Consider the following 15517-nt stretch of genomic DNA (forward strand, 5'->3'; position numbering starts at 1 on the left):
GCCTTGCTGAAATCTAAATATATTATGTCCACGGTATTTTGCTGGTCTACTAATTTAGTCACTATGTTGAAGAATGAAATAAGATTGGTTTGGCATGATCTGTTCTTAACAAACCCGTGCTGACTGCTAGTTATTACTTTACTTGTTTCTAGATGTTGGCAGATCTGTTTTTTTATCTTTTCCAGTATCTTCCCGGGTATTGATGTTAGGCTGATTGGTCTATAGTTTCCTGTGTCTGTTTCCCCCCCGCTTTTTTTAAGATGGGAACCACATCAGCTCTTTTCCAATCCTCTGGTAGTTCCCCAATGCTCCAGGATTTTTGAAAGATATGGTGCAGTGGTTCTGAGATGACCTCTGCCAGCTCCTTTAAAACTCTGGGATGTAATCCATCAGGCCCTGATGGTTTGTGTTCATCAAGATCAGACAGGTGTTCTCTTACTATTTTTTTTGCTTATTTTAACTTTTATTTCTGGTCTGTCTTTTACAGTTATGTTTTTGGTGGGTTGAGCTATAGTTTCTTTTTGCGTGAAGACCGATGCAAAGAATGAGTTAAGCAGTTCTGCTTTTTCTCTGTTGCCTGTTACTTCCTTGCCGTCTTCTGTCTTTAGTGGACCGACTGTTTCCTTGATTTTTTTCTTGTTATTTATATGTTGGAAGAAACTTTTTTTATTATCTTTGACTTTTGTTGCAGGTCTCTGTTCATTCTGAGCCTTTGCTTTCCTGACTTCGTCTTTGCAGATTTTAGCTATCTGCTGATATTCTGCCTTAGTTGTATGTCCTTCTTTCCATTTTTTGTCCTTGTCCTTTTTTTCTTTCAATTTGCCACAGAGATGTTTGTGCAGCCGTGCTGGTTTCTTCTTGTATTTCTTGTTTTTCTTTCTCAGTGGTATTGTGCTGGTCTGGGCTTCTATGGTCATATTTTTCAGAGTTTCCCAAGATTTTTAAGTCATTTTCCCCTTTAGGATTTTCATCCATAGAATCTTTCCCAAGTTCTCTCTTAGTTTATTAAAATCAGCTCTTTTAAAATCCAAGACTCTGGTATCATTACATATTATGCCTTGTGTTTGTGTTATGTTGAATTCTAGTATGACATGGTCACTCTCACCCAAGGTTCTTGCAGCTCCAAAATTTGTAGCCAGCAGATCAATCAGTTCTGTTTCCAATTTAGTTTCTATAGCAATATATGAAATGCTGCCCAGACTACCTATTTATCACAATAAACAAGAGAGACACAAGCTAAGGAAGCATCAATGATCTTTCCTTGTATTGTGAAAATGGGTAAGACCTTCTCTCCAACCCCATGCTTAAGGCAGTAAGAAATGCTGCTCTGATAAAATACTCTCTCTTTAGTTTAGAAGTCATAGCAATCTCATTAAGAAAAATCTTTCTCTTGCATAGTTTCATAGATTATTTTGAAGGAGTAAATTATTAAAATTTACATCATATATTATTTAAAGTAACAATATGTAGTATATTATTACCATTCCATGAGCATTTTTAATTCATGACCTTTAGTATTTTTCCAAATTCTTTGGTGTAAAAAACATAATAATTCTAAGAAGAAAACAAGAAAAAAATAACAAAAAAATCTTCCTTCTACTCATAAAACCAATACTATCTAGAAAGTCATATTTAATATAATGCTAGACAAGATCACTCATTGGGTCATCTTTTCAGAGATATTTCCTCATCAGATCTCTCAATGCTTTCAATAGCAGAGTTTCTAGTAAACTGCCTTCATTGGAACAGTTCTTAAAAATTTGGGGTGATATTTAGAGGTATGTCTGCCTTAAAAGTAGACCATGTTGAATTATATGGTACAAAAATCAACAACTGATCACAAGAATTGTTTTATGACACTTTATATTATGCCATAAATGTCTTTATAATAATTTTTATGTCATAAAATGTTTTATACAATTTGCAAAATTTCAATTCTACAAGGACTGATTTTGGATGCATTCTGTAAGTTAGCCCATTTGAGGTACCTTGGTTCAAAACATTTTGCTCTACAATGCATCTTTTCACCCAGTTAATGGTTATACACAAACAGGAGAATTTTAATGGTACATACCGGTAGAACGCCATATTTAGCAATCGTGGATTAAACATCAATCTTTTCAATGAACAATGTTCTTTTCAACTGGTACCTAAATTGAATTCACTACACATCATGATCAAAGTAATTTCTACCTCATTGAATTACCAAAGCCATCTTTATTTCTGGCATCACATAAATTTGAATATTTAAGTTAGAAAAAAATGGTTCATTATCTATAGTAAATAGCTACCAAATTCTACATTTATGAAAAAATAGGCTACTTCCAGTAAGTAAAAAGGAAATAAAACAAGACTGCGTAAAATAATTTTTTAAAGGTACCTACTCTCCCAATACTACCAATAACTCAAAATGCAAGAAAGATAGTGCCATTGATTATTTTCATAGTTAATATTTTAATTCAATATTACAAGTAGTAATAGAAGTAGTTAACAATTTAACTACTTCTTTAAGATCTATTCCTTCTATACTGACTATAATAAAATAGCTTACACTATTTCAATAACATTAATAAGAAGTCATTGTGAGATGATACGCTGATGATAACCAGTTTTTTTACATCCCTCCCACCCTCACAAAATTAACTCACAACACACCATGTATGTAAATATTGATTTTTGAATATTGAATATTGAATATTGAAATAAGCAACACAACTGAAGTCCGATAACTGGAGGGTGTAGGGCAGCAGTTGCCAACTGGTGGGCCGTGGCTCACCGGTGGTCCGCAAGAAAATTTTGGTGATCTGCAGAGAAATGTCACCCCCAGAGCACCCCCAAAGCAATTAATCCAGGCTGCGCGGGAACACAAGGCTGCACCGCCCACATGGCCTGCGGGAACCTTCCCTACCCACTCACTCTTTACCTGGCAAACTTGCCTGCTAAGTTGCTATTTTTCCTTTTTTTCCCCCCGACCATCAGCTGTTCTGCTATGCTGGGAAATTTAGATTAGCTAGAAAGCAGGAAATTGTTGGATTTCTTGCTTTCTAGCTAATCATTAGATCTTCAGCTGTGCTTTTAACCAGAGCCAAACCTCCCTTAGGACTGAAGGTTCTGTTATTCGGTGCAGACTCAGATAGTCAATGGCAGAAAGATAGATCTCTGAATCTCTGATTCTGTGAATAACTCAATCTGCCTGCCTGCTTTGCCTGATTTTGGGTAAAAGTTGCTCTTTTTTATAAAAAAAATCAATATTTACATACATGGTGTGTTGTGAGTTAATTTTGTGAGTTTGCTTGCAAGCAAATTTTATGTGACAGACTCAGATAGCCGATGGCAGAAACACAGATCTCTAAGTGAATCTGTGATTCTGTGAGCAACTCAATCTGCCTGCCTGCTTTGCCTGATTTTGGGTAAAAGTTCTTTTTTTTTAATAAAAAAATCAATATTTACATAAATATTTATAATATTTACATACAAGCCATGCCCAGCCAGTCACATGACCACCAAGCCATACCCACAAATTAGGCCATGCCCAAGAACCAGTTAAGAAATTTTAATCCCACACTGCCTCTGCGTGTTTGTGTCTGTGTGTGTATGTGTCTGTGTGAGAGAGAGAAAGAGAGAGAGAGAGAGGGAGGGAGAGAGAGAGAAAGAGAGGGAGGGAGGGAGGGAGGGAGGGAGGGAGAAGTTAGATCTCTTTCTCTCTCTCTCTCCCACCCACGTCAGCAAGCCACCATCAGTCAAAATTCTTATTATTGGTCCCTGGGATTTAAAATTATGAGTTTGGTGGTCCCTGAGGTCCAAAAGGTTGGCGACACCTGGTGTAGGGATTTGGATAGGAAACAACAGGCTTCAACTGAACTTTAGCACAACTGAGTAGTTCTGGATTTGGGGGCCTGCAAGTTCCAGGCATTTATCCTTTCATTCATGATGGGGTGGCACTGCCCCCAAACAGTTTGGATGGGAAACAACAGGCTTCAGTGTACAAACTGGGATTTTCCTGGACTTATAACTCCTGTTTACAGAGCAGGCAGCAGCTGTGGCCAGGAGGGCCTTTGCAAAACTGTGTTGTACATAGGTTGCACCCATTTCTAGACCAGAAGGCTCTGCTCTCAGTTACTCCTGCCCTGGTTGTCTCTCAAATGTATTAAGGTAATGCACTCTACATGGATCTGCCATTGAAGAACTTTCAGAAATTACAGTTGATGCAAAATGTGGCAATTATATGTGCTCATTGATCACTGCATGTTACCCCTCTGTGATCTGCACTGGTTGCTAGTATCCTTTCAGGTTCAATTCAAGATCCCAGAAACGACCTATAAAACACTACATGGCACAGGACCAGGTAAGCTGAGGGACTACCTTTTTTCAATTACATCTTCCCATCTCATCTGGTGTAGCAGGAAAGCCATGTTAAAGATCATACTCAAAGAAAGACCCTAGTGGCTTTAGTCAGGCCCTGCAGACATAACTTTGCTCTCCTCTAGAGGCAGAGGAGTTTTCACTATATTTTATAATGAAAATATTAAATATGATGTAGTCATGGGCTTTGCTGCTGATTATGGTTAGTTATTATAATATGGTTTATTAATGGATTTATATCTATATGTTTAATTTAGTTAACTGTGAACCAGCCAGAGTCACTCAAGAGTGAGATGGGTATACAAATCAAATTAATATATAATGGTTCTAGTATACTAGTATTTTAACACAGTACTGTAATATTTATTCAAAAATATGGATATATTCACCCACCTCATTCTTCTAAAACTATATCTTACATTTTCTATTCCCCCCCCCCCAAATTACTCTTCATACTGGGAAGCAGGGAGGGAGAGTGGTGACACAAGAAGTTTGTGTTTTCTGTCAACTACTAAGTTATACATTCCAGTCTCACAACAATGTAACTCTTCTCAGACAGAGTAGAACTTGTTTTACAACATTTTTCCCTACCCTTTCCTTGACTTTATTTTTTACTTGCATTCCTAGTGAGCTGCAAAGGTACATGTGCAGTCACCAGACTTCTTTAAAAATATAACTTGAACAGTAGCAGCACTTCACGTTTACATATAAAATACATAGAACCTTTCAAGCATCATTTTCTTGCTAGCATTCTACAATGTACTAAACCATAGCGCTTCATTTTGTTCTAACACAGCAAACATTATGCTGCATTCAATGACAAGTGTCATATAACAATTTTTAGAGTGCCAACATCACAGGGTTTGGATGGCATAAACATTAACATTAAAAAATTCTACCATGGCAAATGTCCTATCCCACCAATAAACGACCAACTAACATAATACATGAAAAAGATTGTCATTCAACATCTCAGCTAGGTATCATGCCTCAAAGGCCTACTTACAAAGGAATGTTTAAGTGTCTCTCTGAATGCCAAGAGTAAAGAGGCAAAGCATATTTTTGGAGGCAGCAGAATGTCGAGGCAGTAATGTCCTCTGGCTTAAGTGTGCCTTACTTCTTGCTGGGTTGGAACTTTGAACAAGTCCTCTGCAGGTGACTAGAGAGGATGAACAAATTTATCCTGAACAAGTCAGGTCTAATGTCTCTCACCATGCCAAGTGAAGTCTCAAAGGTGCTTTTTCATTTCATTTTCAAGTAATGCTTCATAAGTGAAAGCTAGCAATTTGTACCCAGAAATCTACTGATAACAGCAACCCTAAAACTAGCACTATTCCACACTAGAGGGTATTGTCTGCTAGTTACTCTGTACCAATTCTAGTTTCAGGGTCTTCTTCAAAGACAACACTATGTAGAACACACTGCACAGCAACCAAGTGGTAATATAGGCATAATCATTGATTGTTGCTAAGTCCTCCATATTCAGATAGAACTGTATATACATATCAACCAAAGCTAAGCAATACTCTCACCCATCACCCCCATTTATGGCTTCTACTTGCTGTTCACACAGAAATCACAATGCCAGGAAGCTCCAATGACACAGGCCTGCTCTTTTGAGGGAGCATGACACCACCTAGAGCAGCAGTCCCCAACCTTTGCAGCTTGGCGGCCTGGCTGGAGAGAGAGGGCGGAACCAGATTGTGCGAGCAGCAGGCTGGTGTGCATATATGGCGCAGCTCAACTTGCACTAGCAGCAGGTTGGCACTGCATGTGGGTGCAGCTCAACTTGCACAAGTCAAGCTGTGCACATGTGTATGCGCACCGGTCCACCAATCAAACTGCCCAATTCCAAATAGGCTTCAGCCAGGGTAGTGGGACGTGGGCCGGGAGTTGGGGACTCATGATCTAGAGCTAATATACCAAAACTGATGATTCTGGGAAACCAATAGGAACAGCAACTTTGTCTTCCTTGGATTTAATCCAAGACCTCAGCTTGTTTTCCACTAACCCCACCATTTAAAAATCAGGAATAGCTATGCCTTTACAAAGTTAGAAGCTTCGGTATAGCTACTACCAAAAACCTAGAAGAATTTAAATGCAAAGCAACAAGACTCCAGAAGGCTCAAATTTGTTTGAAAGGTATCCTGAACTGATTGTTGATCATTGTTTTATAAAACTATGTCTCAGTGAAATTACTTGCAGAAATAACATTTGAATGTGAATTCAGTAGAGTTTAGAAGTCACAATGGTATTTAGTAGCTTCTTCCTTATTAACACACATCAGGAAGGAACTAGCAAAGATGGAACACAGTTATACTTTTCCCATTGGTGAACCCAAAAAAACACAAACATGTCTATTTAAAGATTATGTTCATGCAGCAGTATATTTGACATCATTTGCTAAATCATTAGCAGAATATCTCTCAATAGCACACTGTTAACAGAAACTCCCTGTAGCTGACGCAAATTCTCAAAGAGCCTAAGGCCATATCTGATTATGTCACTGTTGATATTTTCTTCTTCTTCCAATACCAACTGGCACTGTTCAAACTAAGGCCTGCATACAATAAATAAAGTATCAAAAGCATTACTGTCTTTTTTTAAAAGTCAATCCTCTAATTTACTTACATTGCCAATTATTTTCTTAATCATGGTATTTCTACTTAGGAAACAGCAGTTCTGCAACTACAGTGGCTTAATCACATTTTGACAGTAGCATATGTGTACATTTAGCGGCTGAACAACAAAAACAGGAACAGAAATATGTATCTGAGAGTTTATAGCAATAGCAATTATGACAGAAATGGAAAATTAAGACTCGGGTCTTGAATGAGTATGGCACAAATGGTCAGAAGGATAGTTTCTTAATTGGGGAATAATTCAAATTGATAAACAAGAAATTCACATATCAGTCGACAGAATGTAGTGTCATAAAGGTGATACTAGATAAAGTACTAAAGTAAAGGCTCTCACAGGTCAAATTAATCTCTTGTGACTTTCCTGACATTCAGCTGGTCTAGAATGCAGATGGGCATGCCTCAATATGCCCATGTAATACTTCTGTTTCACAAGCTGCACTAGTTGCCAGTTTGCATCTGGGTGCTATTCAAAGTGTTGGCCACTACCTCTAAACCTCTACATGGCATAAGTCCTAGTTATTTGAGAGACCACCTCTCTTCCATAGTATCCGCCCAACTGGTTCAATCAGGCAGGATTGGCATACTACAGGTTCCACTGATTAAGCAATTCCACCTACTGGGACCCTGTAAATGTGCCTTATCTGTAGTAGTACCTGCCCTATGGATTGACACACTTTCTGAAATTTGAACAGCTTCCAACCTACTGGGATTTCAAAGGGTCTTAAAGACTTTTCCAGTCCTCTGGAGGGAGTGATTGATGTCCCTTTCTTCCTTTTTGGTCCCCTCTGCCATTTTGTTCCTTTGCCTTATGCTTTCGGTATTGTTTTATTAAATGTTTTAACAATTGTTAACAGCCCAGAATGTCTTGGAGTTGGACTGCATATACATTTAATAAATTACTATTTATACTACTTCTATTATACTGTTATGATTATTACTAAAATTGTTTGCTACTGATTCTTCCAAGTTGTTTTTTCAACTTCTCACCTAGCCTATAGCTGTGGGGTGAAGTCCGTGGAATCACTTATCCAGGAATTAATCAAATTCAGCCAAGCTGTTTTTCTCACGATTATCCACAGTAACCTAGATGTTTCAACTACAGGCTTAAAAGGAGTTAAAAATATTAATAACATGTTCTGGGTTATATCACTGTGTAACAGATGCTTCCAATCTGCAATAAGCATATCTTTGGTCATCACAAAACGTACTGTGAAATTAAATGGATTTTTGGTTTGAATTCATAGTTTTGTTAACTTTCAGATAAATTCCCTTACACTTTAGCTATAGCATCACTTCAACTATTCCAATTAATTATTTCAATTTATATAGCCATCCATCTCAAATATATGTTTTATAACAATTAAAAATTATATAAAGGACCAGAAAGCAAAATTGTAGAAAACACATTAAAAACATATAGCCAAAATATGTTTTCAATTAACAGCCAAGATATAAGAAATCAGTAGCAATGAATTAACACTCTACAAACTCCCACACACATCCGCAGAACCATATCTTATGAAAAGCCTGTAGCATCTGATCCAATCTAATCTCTGGGGAGATAATGTTTCAAAGGAGAGTGCCACAACAGAAAAGACTCTCATCCTGGGCTCCATTGGGTGACATTTCCTTACAAGTATGCTTTTTTTGTCAGACCTAATGGGACAGGTAGACATAATCGGAGATGAGATCCCTCAAATAGACCAATCCCACGCATAAATTTGCTCTGGCACAATAGCAGTTACCAAGAAAATAGCATGGAACATATCTATTTAGTCACCCGAAATGGAATTCAAATTAAGAAAGACTTGATTTTACTTAAGCTTTTATTACTTAATATATTTCTATCTCCTTAGATAATCTCAAAAGAGTAATTCATGTGAAAAAGTAGCAAAAATAGTTTGGATTGTTAAAGTGCTTTTCAGGCTCATCCATAAGTGGAGTAACAACTGTTACAAATATTTCATATGAGTGTCTCTTAACTAAAAGAAACTTCCCTCACTGCTTCCTCTCCAGTAATGATTCTGTAAAATTAAGGTGTGCACTCTAAAGTAAATCTAGACATATCTTTAGTAATATATTTCTAGCTGAAATTGTTTAAGATACAATTTATGTTTATTTTCAAATATTTATATTCTAGAGACTAAATTCCATGCTCATGAGTTTCATTCATCAGACAATGAGAAAATTTTTAATATACCATATATCCATATACAGTAGCAATTGATCATGTTCTCATTCAGTTATGAAGATGCCAGCATTTCTATTCACAAAATACCCAAATGTTACAGCAGTAGTTTTACAGAGAATATGAGTTCAACATAGAGAAAGAGAAGAATATTTCATTCTATTGTATTACTAATCTTCTCAATTTATACATCACTAAATTAAAACATGTTCTTTAGTTCCACATATTTTTAAATTTTAAGAAAATGATTATTTTTGATGGAATGTTGACAATATTATTTTAGTGTCTGGAAATATATCTAGGCAAAGAAATTGCACATATGTACTATAATGAAGATCCCTTAACACAAAACTGAAACAATCCAACAGACTTATTAGGCCTTAGTCATTAACAATTTTCCTTCATCAGCTATGGCATTTCTGGAATGTATAGAAAACCTGATTATATTAATCAGGAAATGATGGAGAACAATTTTGTTAATACCTTTTAAATAAAATATTTAGCAGATAAATTATGCAGTTGAAGTATTCATGTGTTTTCAAACACATGAAAACATCGAACATTCAACATAATGAAGGTATTTTAAACATATTAGTGCAAAATCAATTACTGTAATTTCATAATACAGAAAAAAATATTTACTGGTGGTCCACATTTAATTATTGTTCAGCAATCATTACAATTTACAATGGCATTGAACAAGTGATAGTTACAACTGGTCCTTGGAATTCTAGCCATTATAGTGTCCACGTGTTCACAATCCGGATATTTGGTTTATGATTACAACATCACAGTGAGCCATGGTCACATTATCATAATTTCAGTCATTCCCTGCTGGCTTCCCATAGCCAACAGCAAAGCTGGCAGGAAATCAGAGGTAGCAAAATTGTTGTGAGGACCTTGCATAATGATAGCAATCAGGACTGCCAGAACTGTCATCAGAAAGCAATGCAACATGTCACATTTTACTACCAAATAGCTCTGGTCCCAACTGCTCTCATAAACCTGGAATCCCCCCCATCCCTATTTATTGCACTTTGAATGCAATGGACACAATTTTCATTCAGTCATCATTACAACATACAATTTTTAAAAAATCCACTGCATCTGAAAATAATTAAGTGTAACAAAATACTGTACTTTTAAATTTTTTATGTGTTATGTGTCAATTTATGTTATCATTTACACAATAGCATTGTTAAATACTAAATGACTGGAAATGCTTTACTTGCTGATTTAATTGACATTTGTGAGTAGTGATACACCCTCCTCTCACTATTTTGTTAAGACAAAATGTTATTCTAATTAAGAAATAACATTAGGAGTAGGTAGAATCAACTGGTGGGTTTTTTTTAAAATACCACACACACACAACAACCCTATAAGGTGGGTTAGGGCTACTAGTCTTAACTGCCCTGGTTCTAAGTTCTTCAATAGCTTCCAGTTCCATATCATGGTAATTATATGTTGGCATAAACATACCACACGTTACTCCAATGCTCCTAACAAGATTAATATTCATGTCTCATATACAGAACTGGAAAACTAAAAAAGTACAACTGCGGTTTTGCAAAATGTATTCTGTAAGCAAACTTCATTAATATAAGAAAAAGAGTAACATTTTATAGAAATGTTTTAATATAAGAATATACATTTTTGAGTATAAGTCCCACAGAAAAAAATACAGAAACTAGGCCCAAATAAATGCAATTATTGGAAGCAATTGGCTTAAGAACCAATTGTTTCAGTAAGAACTTATATTAAGGTTTTTTAATAATTTAAATTACAATGGGCAATTCCAAATCATGTCTGGACAATTCCTAAGCATTCCATGGCTTTATACTGGTAATTTTAAGAATCAGTTATGTGTACTGCTACATAGTCGCAAATATATATGGCCACTTATTTTTTTTATATAAAGCCCATCCAAGATGCTCAGATATAACAGAGCAAAATATAATGAAGCAGAATAAATTTCTAGTATCTTTTAATGAAGGTTCATTAAAAGTGAAACACTTTTAAGTTCCAAATTTCAATTATAACACTTAGGATTAATGGAAAGACATGTACAATTTCATGTACTGGTTTTGGCTGGCTTATACCCAATGTAAAACATGTGTTTTTGGTCTGGATATGGAATGAAGCAGGGTCGTTTTGTTCCAGACTGAAGAGTTTCAGTGGAAGAAGTGTGGAGGAAAATGCCAAAGCTGAAGATTTTATTTAGTGATGGCAACTGAGAGAGGGCAGGAGTGGAAAAGATACCAGAAAAGATAAGAGTGAGCAGGCAGGCCTATGGGAACTGAGACCATTTGGAAGTGGGTGCATAGGCCATCTGGAGAAAATAAGAGACGCACAAGGTATCCTTGTTTCTTGGAGGAGGAGAGAAATAAACAAGTGGACACTAGCTTTGCTCTATCCACCCTACAAAAATCACTCTGGGATTGCTGTAGGACTGGTTTCAACTGAAGCACAAAATAAAAACATTCAGAGTTGTTTCCACCAACAGCAACCAATCCATCCATAATGGTTCATCAAAATATCCAGAATATGAGGGGTGTGCTTTAGGTTTGAAACAGAACACATTTTACATTCTATTCACACTCCTAAGACATTATATAGAAAGATATGATTTAATTATCCTATTAAATGGTGCTTCTCATACCATAATTGACATCCATTCAGAATTAAATTCCAGCAAAATACAATGTCAAAAATACTAAATGGATAACATTAAGAGTTTACTGCTGTATATTTTATTATTATCTTAATATGGGGGTATTTTTTCAAAACCATCACACCCTTTCAAGAAGCATTGTTAGAAAAAATGTACACTATAATGAAAGAGAAGCTGCCACAGTGTTGCAAAGAAAATCAAATTAAAACAATTCGAAGTTGAAACCAACATTATTTTCTGTCCTTTTTCTCTAATACTTTGCTCAGTTACTTCAAGCAAAAGTTTGAAGCTGTGGTACAATTTTTATTATAGTAGTGACTTGGTCACAAATTACTGTTTCCTGCTATGGAAAGCCAAAAACAATCTCCTATCAAGCATGAACTGAAGTTTTGAAAGCTGAGATTTGTATGCATATACATACCGCATACGGAATACTAATGCTCCAAAGCAATTACCATTTATTATTTTGACAGAATCACATAAGTAGTAAAAAACATTACTGAATGTTTTAAAGATGAAAACCAAAAATATTTCTTTAGTGCCAAAAAGGAATCAAGTTTAGATTCAGACATGTTTATTCATAAGAATACTGTAGATGGTACTCTCTGAAGTATATAATTTTGCTTCCTTTTATCCAGACTTTAAAATATACTCTGATCACTAATTCAGCACTTTATCGGCATAATATCTAATGTATTACATCAGAAAGATATGGCTCAAGAGAAGAGTTTCTAGAATGTTTTCTTGGAACCAATAAATACACTGTATTAAATGATAGCCTTCTAGAATCTAGACCATTTGAGGTTATTAAATACTGTAACTGGATTCAAATAAAACTATAACAGGAAAAAAGTACCAAAATAAAAATATAATAAGCTTAAATGAAAATTGTATTAATGAAAAATAAAATAAGCTTAATGAAAATATAATTTTGTTTCATTTATACTTGTGCTCAAGTTAAATCTCAAATGTTTATAAAAAGTTAAATAATAAAACAAAGCAGATGATTAATTCTACAATACTGAAAGTAGGATGCTTCTTCTTTTCAGATCTGTTAGGAAGAACCAGTGTAGTACAGGGGAGATTCAGATTGAAGTTCACCCTCATCAAAGGAAATTGGGTAACTTTGGGCCAATTACTCATTCACAACTCAATCTATATCACAGAATCATTTATTTGTTCTAAAAATAAATGAAAATAAAATGAAGGGAAACCTCCATGTAAAAACTCTTGAACTCCCGGAGAAAAGGCTGTGAATAAACTTAATAAATACTCAGTGGATTCTACCCACAAAAGCTTATACTATAGTAATCTGGCCTTCAATATACAAAAACACTTCTTGCGGCAACACAAATCAGTGGATTTTTTTCTAGAAATCAGTTCTTTGAATTTCTGGAAATGAAGTCAAATCCCAACTTACCATATCAGATGGAACACTGCTAGACATCTTGACCACTACACTGTCGGTTTCAAGAAACAAAGGGGAAAAAAATTTAAAAGCCAGCCAAAACAACACAGGTACAGTAAAAGATCTTCCAGCTGACCAATCTTTGGTTTTGTTCCTGGTAAGTTGTGTGCGTTTGCTTCCTTCAAGAAAAGCAGCTCACCCGCAGCAAGGAAACTGACAAAAAGAATCCAATTGGTATTGAAAGGCTGGATCACAGGGAAACCAGAGACAGCAACGGAGTCTTGTCAACAGCAGCACGAACGCCAGTTGTGCCAGACAGACCAGGCAAAAACATACAGCAACAACAACATGAATTGTGTAGGAGCGCTTTTTCTTCCTCTCTTCCTCTTCCTCTCTCCAGCCTAGACCAATAATGAATGACGAAGATGATTCAGAGGATAGTTCTGTATCCGAGTCACCTTCTCATTAAAAAGGAAAGAAAAAAATAATAATAAGCGACAGGCACTCAATGAAGTAGAGCAGCGACCGTCCTTCTTTCTCTGAGGCCAAAGTTCTTGAAGGGGGGGGATGCGGGGGGGGGATGCTCTCGTCCGAGCCTCAGTAAGTGAAAGTAGGGTGGGTGGGTGGGGGCACTTCTCTTCCTTGGAAAGGCTGCTTCCTACAGCATTTACGAGGCTGAGTTAAAGATATACGTATTAAAATAAGCCGGGGAAGAGGGAAGGGAAGGGACAAAGAAATGTTACCCTCCCCCCTCAAACCGCAGCAGCAGCAGCTCAAGGGGGGATTTAAACTGCAGTTCTGCCTTTCGCAGCAGGAGCAGCAGCCCTCGCCGCCCCCTCCGCCTCAGGTCTCGGCTTTCATCGCCCCCGCCGGTTCGTTTCTCCACAGCCCCTTCTCCACCTCTTCTTCCTCCTCTTCCTCCTTCTCCGGGGGTCCCCCCTCAGCAGCAGACGGTTAACGGAAGCCCCCCGCAGCCGAGGCGGAGGAGCGGCTCCTTCTCTTCTCGCCAGCCAGAGAGCCCGCTGAACGAAGAAGAGCCGGGGCACGTCTTTCTTCGGCGCACTTTCTGCCCCTCGATATACCCTTCACCGCCTGCTGCCGCTGCCGCCGCCGCTACTCCCGCAGCCGCCTCTTGTCATCTTCCCTTTCAGCCAACATGGCGTCTACGCCGAGCGGAGAAAAGGGGACACAGCAGGGGAAAGACGGACCCGACGCCCCCATCCCCCACTCCGCTTTGGCTCCGCCTCCAGATCGCTATTCGGTGATCGCGTCAAGTGCGGCCCCGCCCACTGATTATGGACGTGAGCGGCAGACGCCGCTCGCGCGGCATCCTAGGAAGGGTAGTTTTGAAGCTTCGGAAGTGTTAAGAAAGAAACCTCGGCCTCCTTTTCATCGTGATGCAACTTTGGCTTTGACCGCTGTTTGCTGTTGCGGCAGCTCTGCCTTCGACAGCCGTCGCTAAAGGCTTGGAAATTCCCTGCTAGAGTCAAAAGTGCATCATGTGAACGGGGTGAGGTGCGATTTGACTGGTTTCAGTCATAGGACTAAACACAACAATCTAAACTATCTGACACATACTTGCAAAAAAAACAAAACCCACCGAGATTTAGACCGATTAACAATTGAAAGGGACTTTGTACGAGGTCATCTAGTCCAACCCCCCTTCCCCAAGCAGAAAAAGAAAAAATTCATTGATGCCCAGGATCAAAAAGCTACCAAACCGAGGCGATAACCGTTTCAGGCAACCGGAAAAATCAAAACATTCGGGATTGATACCCGAATTCAGTATCCGTTCAAAGGAGAGGACTCCCAAACTGTGGGTAGAAGATCATAAAAGTGAGAGATTTGTAATTTTGCATATGGGATAGATCTGGATAAATGGCAGAAACTATGGACTAGAAAGTATAAACTAACCATGTCAACGGCCTATAAAGAGAATTTGTATAAGATGTTTTACAGGTGGCATTTCCCCCCAGCAAGTATAGCAAAGATAAATTGGTGGAGTGTTGGAAATGTCACCAGATGCCTGGATTTTATTACCATATGTGGTAGACATGTATTGATGCTAAAAGATATTGGACTAGAATACACACGTGGTTGGAAAAAATGATAAAACAACATATAGATTTAAAACCAGAGATATTTTTATTGGGAATCTTGTCTGAAAGTTATAACAGAGAGATAACATATTTGATTATTAATGTATTAGCAGCAGCTAGAATTGTATTTGCACAAAATTGGAA

The 15517-nt window shown here is 37.4% G+C and overlaps 1 protein-coding gene across 1 annotated transcript in view; it reads right to left on the reverse strand.

The window, feature by feature from the left end:
- UBL3 (ubiquitin like 3) overlaps positions 1-14738 on the reverse strand; it is a 49260-nt gene extending 34522 nt beyond the window's left edge. The window contains exon 1 of the mRNA XM_026675036.2: positions 13287-14738. Coding sequence (XP_026530821.1) covers positions 13287-13313 — 27 coding nt within the window. The 5' untranslated portion in view covers positions 13314-14738. The remainder of the gene's footprint in view (positions 1-13286) is intronic.
- Positions 14739-15517: the final 779 nt, after the last annotated feature.

Source organism: Notechis scutatus, chromosome 5 (genome assembly GCF_049901735.1).
Source record: "Notechis scutatus isolate UNSWTSFEM ecotype Mainland chromosome 5, rNotScu1.2, whole genome shotgun sequence".
Lineage (NCBI taxonomy): Eukaryota > Metazoa > Chordata > Lepidosauria > Squamata > Elapidae > Notechis > Notechis scutatus.